The sequence below is a fragment of the Trichechus manatus genome, unplaced genomic scaffold, assembly GCF_000243295.1.
Source record: "Trichechus manatus latirostris isolate Lorelei unplaced genomic scaffold, TriManLat1.0 scaffold00164, whole genome shotgun sequence".
In the NCBI taxonomy this organism is placed as follows: domain Eukaryota; kingdom Metazoa; phylum Chordata; class Mammalia; order Sirenia; family Trichechidae; genus Trichechus; species Trichechus manatus.
In genome coordinates, this window is record NW_004444100.1 from 5,007,606 (window position 1) to 5,020,684 (window position 13,079).

The 13,079-nt window shown below is 37.2% G+C and overlaps 1 protein-coding gene across 7 annotated transcripts in view; it reads right to left on the reverse strand.

The window, feature by feature from the left end:
• The window catches only part of ZFC3H1 (zinc finger C3H1-type containing), a 64,992-nt gene that overhangs the window by 39,571 nt on the left and 12,342 nt on the right, over window positions 1–13,079 (reverse strand). For all 7 annotated transcript variants that reach the window (XM_023740833.1, XM_004386450.3, XM_023740832.1 and 4 more), the window contains one exon: window positions 9,596–9,660. In XM_023740833.1, the coding sequence (XP_023596601.1) occupies window positions 9,596–9,660 (65 nt within the window). The remainder of the gene's footprint in view (window positions 1–9,595; window positions 9,661–13,079) is intronic.

A 13,079-nucleotide genomic window follows, 5' to 3' on the forward strand; every position in this document is an offset into this window, starting at 1 on the left:
ACCAGTGGAGTATCTTAGATGGCCGCTCACAGGCTTTTAAGACCCCAGACACTACTCACCAAGGTAGAATGTAGAACATTGTCTTTATAAACTGTGTTACGCCAATTGAGCTAGATGTTCCCCGAGCAAGTCATAAACCTTTTTATAGCTCAGAATTTAAAGTTCATTTTAAGGCAAATATTCAAAAGACAAACATAGATAAAATATGGCAACTTACTTACCATAGCCTAACACTCTAATTCAGTCCCTCTAATACCAACAAAAGATCAATCTGTGGATGGTATATGTATATATGTAAGTTTATAGGGCTGGGAGGGTAGAGAGAAGCTTATAAAAGATTGAACGGAATTATGCAGAGGCAAGTCTAAGGGTTAGAGAATACAATTTAACTGGCCTTTCCAAACTAAAAAGAGTAAAAACCTGATGGTAGCAAGTGGAAGATGAAATCAAAAGAGCCCAGGAGCTGTAAGAAAGAAATGAAGTGAAAGGGTTGGACTGCCTGAAAGAGGTATTCTACTTACATCTCATCATCACTGTCACTAGTCTATAGCCAAAATTACTGCGAATACTGTGAATTGGCAATGTTGATGGACAGCAAGGTTAGAAGTAGGGTTGGTAAGTTTCCTACTACATGTAGTTTCCAATCTACATGATTCATGTCACATCCTTTGATGTGAATTTATAATGACACCAAACCCAAAAAAACAAAACTTAACGTCGTCAAGTCGATTCCGACTCACAGCAACCCCATAATGACAACAACTGGCAATTATTTCGTGCCACATGGACAATAATAACTGAAAACTACAGCAAGATGCGTAAGGGAATGGCATTCACAAACTTAAAAAAACTATTCCCTTTAAAGAAATGTCCAGGTTCAATAATCACGTGATTTACTAGTTTCACAAGTAATACAGAAAACAGGTTACCCTGAATGTCAAGACGGAAATTTACAAATTCTCTTTATAGATTAATCTTTAATAAAAAAAAAATCTGTAGAGATTTGCTTATAACTGAACATTATGTGTTCTACAGCTACAAATAATTATTTGAATATTTAAAATATTTTAAACGGCAACGACTTCTTTAGAGAAGCTGAAATAGGAAGGTATGTTAAAAGCAGATGTTTGAGAACTATTTTCAGATTGAAATGAATTTTTTTTATTGTACTTTAGCTGAAGGTTTATAGAACAAATAGTTTCTCATTAAACAGTTACTATACAAATTGTTTTATGACAATGGTTAACAACACCATGACATGGCACCGCTATCCCTTCTCAACCTCGGGTTCCTTCTTACCAGCTTTCCTGTCCCCTCCGGCCTTATAGTTCTCGCCCCTGAACTGTTGTGCCCCATTAGTCTCATTTTATGGGCCTGTCTAATCTTTGGCTGAAGGGTGAACCTCGGGAGTGACTTCATTACTGAGCTAAAAGGGTGTCCGTGTGCCACACTCCTGGGGTTTCTCCAGTCTCTGTCAGGCCAGAAGTCTGGTCTTTTTTTGGGAGTTAGAATTTTGTTCTACATTTTTTACCAGCTCTGTCTTAACTCTCTGTTGTGATCCCTGTCAGACCAGTCAGTGGTGGTAGCCAGGCAACAACTAGTTGTACTGGACTCAATCTGGTGGAGGCTGTGGTACTTGTAGTCCATTCTTCCTTTGGACTGATCTTTCCCTTGTATCTTGTTTTCTTCATTCTCCCTTGCTCCCAAAGGGGTGAGACTAGTAGAGTATCTTAGATGGCTGCTCACAGGCTTTTAAGACCCCAGACGCTACTCACCAAGGTAGAATGTAGAACATTTTCTTTATAAACTATGTTATGCCAATTGAGCTAGATGTTCCCCAAGACTATGGTCCCCACAGCCCTCAGCCCAGCAATTAGGTCCCTCGGGGAGTTTGGACGTGTCTATAGAGCTTCCATGATCTTCCCTTGTACCGGTTGTGCTGGCTTCCCTAGTATTGTGTACTGTCTTACCCTTCACCAAAGTTACCACTTATCTACCGTCTATTTAGTATTTTTCCATTTATGTAGATCCTTTCAGGTTTCTTGCAGTAGCGTTTTGTAGGTTTTTTTGTACAGGTCTTTTACATCCCTGGTTAGATTTAGTACTAAGTATTTTACTGTTTTAGGGGCTATTATAAATGGTATTGTTTTCCTGATTTCCTTTTCATTGTTCTCTTTATTGGTATGTAAAAATCCAACCGATTTTTGTATGTTTACCTTGTATCCTGCTACTCTGCCGAATCTTTCTATTAGTTCCAGTAGTTTTCTCATGGAGTCTTTAGATTTTCTACTTATAGTATCATATCATCCACAAACAGAGACAGTTTAACTTCTTCATTACCAATTTGTATGCACTTTATTTCTTTTTCTTGCCTTATTGCTCGAGCTATGACTTCCAGACAATGTGTAACAGGAGTGGTTATAAAGGGCATCCTTGTCTTGTTCTTGCTCTCAAGGGGAAAGTTTTCAGCCTTTCTCCATTAAGAATGATGTTGGCAGTTGGTTTTGCATAAATGTCCTCCATTATGTTGAGAAATTTCCCTTGTGTACCTATTTTATTGAGCGGTTTTAATCAGGAATGGGTGTTGGACTTTGTCAAATGCCTTCTGTATCAACTGAGATGATCGTGTGATTCTTTTCTTTCATTTTACTTATGTGGTGGATTACGTTGATGGATTTTCTAATGTTGAACCATCCTTCTATACCTGGTATGAATCCTACTTGGTCGTGGTGTACTATTTTTTTGATATGATGCTAAATTCTATTGGCTAGAATTTTGTTGAGAATTTTTGCATCTATCTTCATGAGAGATATTGCTCTGTAATTTTCTTTTTTTGTGGCATCTTTCCCTGGATTTGGTATCAGGGTTATGCTGGCTTCATAGATTGAATTCAGCAGTGCCACTTCTTTTTCTATGTGCTGAAATAGTTTGAGTAGTACTACAATAAGCTCTTCTCTGAATGTTTGGTAGGGAACTCTCCAGTGAAACCATCTGGGCCAGTTTCGTTGGAATTTTTTTTATTACCTTTTCAATGTCTTCTCTTGTTATAGGTCTGTTCAGATTTTCAACATCACTTTGTGTTAGTCTCAGTAGGTAATGTGTTTCTAGAAATTTATCCATTTCCTCTAGGTTTTCAAATTTGTTGGAGTATAGTTTTTCATAATACTCTATTATCCTTTTTATTCCAGATGGGTCAGCTGTAATGTCCCCCATTTCATTTCTTATTTGGGTTATTTGCATCCTCTCCTGTTCTTCTTTTGTCAGTCTGGCCAGTGCATTGTCGATTTTGTTGATCCTTTCAAAGAACCAACTTTTGGTTTTGTCGATTCTTTCCTTTGTTTTTCTGCTCTCTATTTCCTTTATTTCTGCTCTGATCTTTATTATTTCCTTTCTTCTGGAAGCTGCAGCTTTTCTTTTCTTTTTTTTTTTACTGTTCTCAATTTGTTCGAGTTGTGTAGTTAATGTTCTGATTTTGTCCCTTCTTTGATGTGTGTGTGTGTGCGCGCGCGCGCATCTACTGCTATAAATTGTCCTCTGAGTACTGTCTTTGCTGTTTCCCACATGTTTTGGTATGATGTGTTTTTGTTCTCATTTGATTCTAGCAATTTTTTGATTCAATCTCTGATGTCTTCTGTTACCCAGTGGTATGTAAGCAAGTTGTTTTTCAGTTTCCATGTAATTGATTTTTTCCTTGCTCTTCCTGTTGTTAATTTCTACCTTGATGGCACTGTGGTCAGAGAAGATACTTTCTATTATCTCAACATTTTGGATCTTGTTGAGGGTTGCTCTGTGGCCTAAGATGTGGTCTATTCTGGAAAACATTCCATGTGCATTGGAAAAGAATGTGTACTTTGCAACTGTTGATGTTCTATATATATCTATGAGGTCAAGTTGGCTAATTGTGTCCTTTAGGTCTTCTGTGTCTTTGCTGAGTTTCTTTCTAGATGTTCGGTCCTTTACTGAGAGTGGTGTGTTGAAGTCCCCTACTATTATTGTGGGACTGTCCGTTTATCTTTTCAGTGCTTTTAGTTTGTTTTATGTATTTGGGAGCCCTGTCATTGGGTGCATAGATGTTTATTATGGTTATGTCTTCATGATGGATCATCCCCTGAATCATTATATAGTGTCCTTTGTCTTTTATGGTGGCTTTTGTTTTAAAGTCTATTTTATCTGAGATTAGTATTGCCCTTCCTGCTCTTTTTTAGTAGTTGTTTGCTTGATATATTTTTTTCCATCCTTTGATTTTTAATAAATTTACATCTTCACCCAGAGTGGTGTGTTGAAGTCTCCTACTATTATTGTGGAACTGTCAATTTCTCTTTTCAGTACTGTTAGTTTGTACTCGGGAGCCCTGTCATTGGGTGTGGAGATGTTTTTTATGGTTATGTCTTCATGCTGGATCATCCCTTTAACCACTATATAGTGGCCTTCTTTGTCTTTTATGGTGGATTTTGTTTTAAAGTCTATTTTATCTGAGATTAGTATTGCCACTCCTGCTCTTTTTTGATAACTATTTGCCTGATATATTTTCTCCATCCTTTGATTTGTAATAAATTTACATCTTTGTTTCTAAGGTGTGTCTCTTGTAGACAGCATATTGATGGATCCTGTTTTTTTATCGATTCTGTCACTCTCTCTTTATGGGTGCAATTAGGCCATTTACATTCAGTGTAGTTATTGATAGGTGTGAGTTTATTACTGTCATTTTATAGTGCTTTTTTCTGTGGTGCTGAAGTTTTCTTTGTTCCTCGTACTCTCCTGTGCTGAATTCCTTTCGTCTGTGGATTTTTTAAAAATTTCTTTTGTTTTTGAATGTTTTGTTTTTTACTGAGACTTTATGTTTTTCTCTTTTATTCTAATAAGTAGGTTTGTTAACTTTCTTTATGGTTGCCTTGAAATTTACCCTTATCTTCCTAGGTTTGAAGCAGTCTATTATTACTCAGTATCGCCTTGCCTTCCTCTCTGTTAGAAGGTTCTATACCTACACCATTTATTCCCTCTTTTATTGTTGATGTTGTTGTCATTTACAGATTAACCTCTCTGGTTCCCTGTTGTAATTCTTTTGGTTTTGGATAGAACTTGAGAGTTCATTTCCTAGGTTGGTATCTGGCTGGTACGATCCTGCATCCTAGATTCAGCCTGTGATCTGATGTTCTTTGTTCTCAGATTGAAGGATTCCCTTTGATAATTCTTGAAAATTTGGTTTGGTTTTTATGTAGCCCTTAATTTCTTTTTATCTGGAAATGTCCTAATTTCACCATCATATTTGAACAAGAGTTTTGCAAAATGTATTATTCTTGGCTGGCAATTTTTTATTTTAAGATTTTATATATGTCATTTCATTGCCTTCTTGCCTGCATGGTTTCTGCCGAATAATCCAAGTTTAGTCTTATTGTTTCTCCTCTGTATGTGTCTTTTCGTTTTTCTCAAGCTGCTCTCAGGAGTCTTTGTTTGTCTTTGATTTAGTGAGTATAATTATGATACACCTTGAGGATTTTCTTTTGGGGTCTCGCCTATATAGGGTTTGTTAAGCATCTTGGATGGTCAGCTTCTCATCTCCGTGTTTTCTGTTTTCTCCCCCTGTTCTGGAACTCCAATCACTGGCAAATTTTTGCTTTTGATTGTATCCCACATCATTCTCAGGATTTCTTCATTTTTGTTCATTCTTTTTTTCCTGATTTTTCCTCAGAGTTTTATCCAAGTGCTTGTCTTAAATTTCACTGATCCTGTCTTCCATTGTTTCAAACCTGCTCCTCAGCCCTTCTATGACACTATTCATTTCTGAAATCTTGTTTATCTTTTGGATTTCTAATTGTTGTTTCTGTATGATTTCTAGTTGTGAATTTATTTTGGCATTTTGTTGCTGTATTATTTTCCTGAATTCTTTCATGTCTGTACTTTCCATGAATTTGCCTGCCTTTTCCATGAATTGGTCTATTTTTTCCTCATTTTTGTCTGCTTTTTGCTTCAACTCTTGGAAAGCTCTGAATACCAGAGATTTGAATTCCCTATCGGGTAGTTCTAGTGCCTTTTCTTCTACTGGGAAGTCATCTGGTGTTTTATTTTGGATGCCTACTGGATCCATCTTGCCCTGTTTTTTTAAAATGTTTTGATATTGTCTGCTGTCTTCGGGACATTCAGTAGTTATTTTCCTCATTTACTGATTATAGATTGACTTCGTCCTGCTTTTCTGTTTTATTTGGTTATGTCTGAGCAGTCGGGCTGTGTGTTCTTTGTTGCTTGCTTATCTGTGGGCATGATACTTTTCACCTGCTTCTCCAATGGACAGGGTCAGTTGCTCAGGTATGGTACAACAGAGCAGGTCCAGCTGAAGGGGAGTTGCTAGGATGGGTTGTGCATGTACTACGGCCGACAGGGCAGGCCAGGAATCAGTGCAAGGCAGGTTCCAATAGGCTGTGCCTGTGCTGCTTGCAGGGGGGTGATGTTCAGCACACGGTGCAGGTAGGCAGGAAGGAGGGGGGAGATCGTGCTATGAGGAGCTAAGATGGGTTTGGTAAAGAGGAGATAGAGGAGAAAGGAAGAGGAGTCACAAAAAAAAAGTAACAAACAAAAAAGAGTGCTATGGGAACTTGCTGTTGGAGTGGAGAGACGAGACTGAGAAATAGAGAAAAACAGAAGGGAAAAAAAAGAAAAAGGGCAAAAGAATAAATAAAAATTAGAAGGAAAAAAAAGAAAAGAAAAGCCCCCAGGGATCACACCAGTGTGACTGCGAAGACTGGGGAAGTTGCTCCCAGGCCATGAAGTACAGCCTGGCTAGAAGTGGTAGAGATGTCACACCACGCCAGGTATTCAGGAGACAGGAAGAGAAATATAGAGAGACAAAAAAACTGAGAAATGAGGAAAGACAAAAAGGGAAGAAGAGAGAAAAAATAAAAACACAAAACCAAGAAAAAAGAAATATGCTCAGGGATCCCACTGAGCAGCTGCGCAGACTGCGGGAGTAGCTCCCAAGCCGCGTAGTACTGCCTGGCTAGAAGGGGCTCCTAAGCCTAGAAAATAAAAAGAAAACAAACAAACAAATCAAAAGAAACAAAACAAAAAAAAGCCCCGGGGATCCCACCAGCGTGGCAGCACGGGCCGGGAAGCAGTTTCACAGTGAAGCGGGTGTTTCACAGCCTTTCAGGAAGAAGCAAAGATGGCACAGGGAGCCAGGTATTTAAGAGAAAGGAGGAGGAGGTGGTGAGAGGCATGGGAGAAACCAAAAGAAGTGGAAAAAAGCAACACCAGCAACCAACAAATGGCACTCAGGGAGCCGGCCAGTGCAGGCAGGTGGAATCCAAGTAGCCCAGGGATGAAGACGGTGCTTCCTAGCCAAGAGACTGTGACTGGACTGCAGGAAGTAGAGGAGGCCGAGTGGGGATGAAGAAAGGTGAGGGGTGGGAAAGCATATATCACTGGTTACTGGTTCTTCTGTCTCCTGCTGGAAGCTCCGTGAAGCTGCTTTCCCGTACTTCCTGTTCACGATCTCTGACAGGAGTCCAAGATGGTGGATCCATGCTGCGTTAGCTGAAAAGGGACCTCTGCATGTTTATCTCTCCTTGCTCTCTGTTCTCTGTCAGTTTCTTATACCATTCGGTGCTTGGCTGAGTTCTTTATCTCTTCATTTGATGCTTAGGGTTTTAGGACTGACGTTTATCTCTGTTTGACTTAGTTTTTAGGATCTTCGCTGTGGAGAGATGGCGTGGTACTTCTGTCTATACTGCCATTTTGCCCGAAAGTCTGAAATAAGTTATTAATTTTCCATTCTACCTTTTTGTTGAGATAATTTAAAAAAGTAACCTATTCTTCAATTTTAGCTTAAATATACTAAAAACATCAAGCTACCTAAGTAGAGGTTCTTAATTGAAGTTCATGGATTTTGGGGAGGAAGGAGGAGGATTCCTTAGCCTCCCCACTCCCTGAAGTTAAATGCAAAAGTGTATGTTTTTTTCCTTTGTATTTGTGTGTATGTGTGGGTGTGGGTGTGTGCTGGTGAGGGCAAGAGTCAAAAAAGTCTAAGACTCCAAAAAGTTAAGGCCCACTTATCTAATAATTTTTCTTGTAAGTAGAGATTACATTTTTTTCCTAAGATGCAATTAAATTTTTTCTATTCTCAAGCGTAAAGAAAACAGTTTATCCGACATACTGATTTCCCCTTAATATGAGCTACTACAAATCCCTAATTGAACTATCAACACATACTTTAGCACTTCAGTTTACCCAAACCAGGATACAATTACCCCTTCCACTATTAAGAAATACATGTAAAAAATGAGTTCAAAAACTATCATGACTCCTTTTCTACTCTAAGTCGCTTAAACATATCATATCCTATCGCCTAGTACTGAAGTTCTAGAGCTGTGCTGTCAAATATGATAGGGATGAGCTACTTGTGGCTAATAAATTTAAATTAACCAAAATTAAAAATTGAACTCAGTCACAGTGGCCACATTTCAAATGCTTAATAGCCATATGTGGCTAATGGCTACCATTAATGGAGACCATAGACTTAGAACGTTTGTATTGTCATAGGAAATCCTAGTGGACATTTCTAATCTATAGTTTAACAAAAACAAAAATATCAACACTGTTCCATTAACACTTAAAAGTCTTCGATTACTTTTTGCAACTACTACTTTTTAGATGAAAGCAAGAAATGATTGATTCTGCCCACAACTACATGCTACTTGAAGCAGCTACTTGAATGGCAAGAAGGACCCTGAACTAGTAGTCAGAGAACCTCACTCAACTCCTTGCTCTGACACTTAACTCCTATGTAACTTTAAGCAAGTCACTTAATCTACCTAAATGAACCTTACCTTTTCTGTAAAACATGAATATCAACTTACTTCATAGGGTTATTTTGAGGATATTCAAACACACACACACACAAATATATACACATATATTTTATATATCTATCTATAAATGCACTTATTACTGTATATTACTGAATTATCATTCCCAAATTCAGGATCATCTTTTTCCTAAATCTCCTAGGCTCTTTGAAATAGTTCCATTTACTCCTAGAAACAAATTGAAATCTCAATAGAAGAAATTATTTCAAATCTCTAATTCAATAAAGAGAAAGCTTGGGTTATTCTTATCTCATGTCAGATATAGTTCTTGATCCTTCAGTACTTTATCCTGCTGCAGCCTCAAAACAACCCAGAGAACAGAGAAAAAGAGGCAAGCAAAGGCTAAACAGGTAACACAGGTCACTCAACTAATAAGAGGAAGAGCTAGAATTGGACAACAGGTTAAGGTCTATTTTAATACCAAAGCTTTAACACGCAAGCTAATCCCAAAAAAAATTAGGAAAAGAAAATCTCTGGATCAAAATGAAAAGTTACAAAACAAACAAAAAGATCATCTATGGATATATATAACACTTCAATTAAGCATTTGCAGAACCCAGTGGAAAAAGACTCAAAGATATCCCTCCAGATTTTCTAATCTTTAAGGCTTATGTACAAATAGGGGATATGGCAATGATGAAAAAGATGAGTATAAAGACAGAATTTCCCTTTCAAAAGAATAATGAAGTGCAAGAATCAGTTGTACAGATATCCAGTCCCACAAAGCAGTATCTTACCTTTTCAGACAGAATATCTGAAGTACTAACTCTTCTTGTTAAATTTTGTTCTTTATCTTCTAATCCTTTAAAATAAAACAGCATCTTTTGAATACTCTAATAATCATAATCAATCTTAAATAAAATAATTTACATATTATTTAGTAATAATTACTTTAAAGAATCTCATTAAAGGGTCTCATTCTGTCAATCTCTCAATCAAAAGGAAAGAATGTTGTGAGGGAATGAAAATCTGACCAAACTTAACCTAATATCAGCCTCATTTCTGCAAGTTATGAGGCAAAATGATTCAAAATATTAAATAATAAATTGAACTACACTTTGGTAAAATGAACTCTGAACTAAAAATAATTATTTCAAAAACAGAACTTATGGAATGGATAGACAAGAAGCAAAGCGTCATTACTAAATAGATAACCTACACTGATAAATAAAATGATTAATTCTGTCTCCTCTGAAGTTGAAATGAATTTAACATTTAGAGAGTATATTAGATTTGTGGTCCTCTATTTATCTAGAAAAGCATAGCAGAAGTAGTTTTAAGTATAGGCAGACCTTGGGTTATGAACCTATGACTCACGTACAACCTGTAATTATGAAAAAAACCTACAAAGCCTATTATATTAAAAATTCGAGGTACATACAATGGTTTTTAATAACAGGCACTACTCTGCAATGTGCATCATAACATTATTATTATTACTGTATTATTATCTGTAGGAAGCCCTAGTGGCACAGTACTTAAGAGCTCAGCTGCTAACCAAAAGGTCAGCAGTTCGAATCCATCAGCCACTCCTTGGAAATCCTACGGAGCAGTTCTACTCTATCCTACAGGGTAGCTATGAGTCAGAATCAACTTGTCTGAAGTGGGTATAGACTGAATTGTATCCCTCTAAAATGTGTGTCAACTTGGGTAGGCCATGGTTCCCAGTATTGTGTGGCTGTTCTCCATGTAGTGATCTGATGTAATCATCCTATGTGTTATAAATCCTAACCTCTATGTTAATGAAGGAGCCCTGGTGACGCAGTGGTTAAAGCAATCAACTACTAATGGAAAGGTCAGCAGTTTGAAACCACCAGGGGCTCCTCAGGAGAAAGATGTGGCAGTTTGTTTCCATAGAGATTTACAGCCGTGGAAACTCTATGGGGTCAGGTAAGTCAGAATCACTGGAAGGCGGTGGGTTTTATGATGTTAACGAGGCAGGATTAGAGGCAGGTATGTTAATGCGGCAGGACACATTCTACAGGATTAGGTTGCATCTTGAGTCAATCTCTTTTGAGACATAAAAGAGAGAAGCGAGCAGAGAGGAGAGGGACCTCCTACCACCAAGAAAGCAGAGCAGGGAGTGGAGCGCTGGGGTCTCTGTGCTGAGAAACTCCTAGACCCAAGGGAAGATTGATGACAAGGACCTTCTACCACAGCTGACAAAAAGATAAAGCCTTTCCCTGGAGTTGGCGCCCTGAATTTGGATTTCTAGCTTCCTACACTGTGAAAGAATAAATTTCTGTTTGTTAAAGCCATCCACTTAGGGTATATCTGTTACATCAGCACTAGATAACTAAGACGTTATGTTAAAGATGTTTTAGTGTATCTGGAAGTGTTTCCTTAATGTTTTTTATGCATAGAAAGGTAACTACATCCTATATACTAAGACAAATGTTTGCCTGATATTAGATACGAATCATACCTAACTGTTCCAATTTGTGTACAAATTCAACTTAAAGACAGACTTAGGAATGGAACTTGTTCATAATCCACTGACTGTATCAACAAAATTAAGTCCATCTACACATATGATCACATTTTTCCAGAATTCTAGTCTTGGGCCCAGATTTCTGATAAAGTAGTTTACAAACCTTACATCTATATATTATCTTAAGCTACAACAGTTCTACACCTCACACAGTGAAGTTAGAGTGCATTACAACAGTATTGAGATAGATAATGTGATTGCTTAAGTGGGTCTACTGGTGAAAGAATAGGCAACTTATTCAACGATTAGAAAAATTACTAATCAAGTGCTTTAGACAAGAAAAATAGAAGATGATCGCCAAATTCTGAGGTTCGTGAGTTCTGCTTTGATGCTTGCTTCAGAAATGTGAATTTGTTGCAATGTGACTCGTACATTAGGAAACAATTTGAGCAGGGTACAAATCTCATGCTTGCTTATGTGCTATTTTGTCCTCGAGAAACACTAGGAAAATACAGAAAACTGCACCCTGGTGAGCCCACACACATACTTCAAACAGCTACCAGCCAATCAGTTCACTGTATGTTATGAGCCATACCCATTCACATCTGGTGTTACAACTTACTGTCCAATTTCAGATAACCCTCCGTCTACTACCTCACAATAACTTATAAGCAGCAACCCTTTCACTTCTACAAGCACACTTTAGGTTTTTTAAAGGTAAAGTGCTGTATTTATTATTTCAGTTCTTTTTCTTAAAATAATTTAACATGTAAAACTGTACTACTTTTTTTTTTTTTTTTTAAGATTCCTATCTTTTTTAACATGGCAGTGACAAAGTTTTTGAGTGCTGTGCCTCCAGCCCCATTTTCCCCAATAAGCCCTGTCGTTTTTATTGTGCAGTTTTGCACAGTGTGGTGATTTTTTAGGGATATATATGTCATGTTATAGCAAAACTGCCTGTACTTCAAAAAACACCAAAATAGCAATATCTATTAGACAAAAATCAACAGGAGAAAAAAAACTGGGACAAGCAGTCCTCCACTAATAAATACAGAGAGCATTAAACTTTTCTCCTACATAAGAAAACTATGAATTCCATCAGGTCATGAGAAGCCTATTAGTTGATTATATTATCTCTCTTGTCTATAAAAAGTGGCAGCACCTCCCTTAAGGTACCAATTAACCTCAAAAGTACCTTATGAGCACAATGCTACCTAAAAACAAGCACAAGCCATAAATTCCAGACAATAAAACTAAATTTACACAAAGATAAATAAATGCAGATTATTGCCTAATTGACCAAGCATATAGTTAGGCACTGTTCTCCACTGTCATGAGTCTCTACAAAAAAATTATTTCCATTCTTACTCAAAATTTCCAAAATTAAAATTGGTCTTCTGCAGTTATGCAGTATTTAAAAAATTATCAAGCTGAGCTGGGGATAGAGTCATCAGCATATAGATGATAGTTAACAATCATAATAAATAAGAACACCCTAAGACGGTGGAACACAGAGGACATCAACAGTTAAGAAGTTACAAATGGAAAAAAAAACAAAAAAAAACAAAAAGAAAATCAGAAAAGTTTTAAGAAAATTCAGATGCATATGGTATTATAAAAAACAAAAAAATTTCAATGATAGAGAGAAAAACATCCCTGAATGTAGTACATCCACTATTGATCAATATAGTTAGGTTCCAAAGACTAGTCGTTGTGAGAATACTGGCATTATGTAAAAATGGAGGATGACCACATCAGATCACAAAATGGAGGATGACTACATCATTACA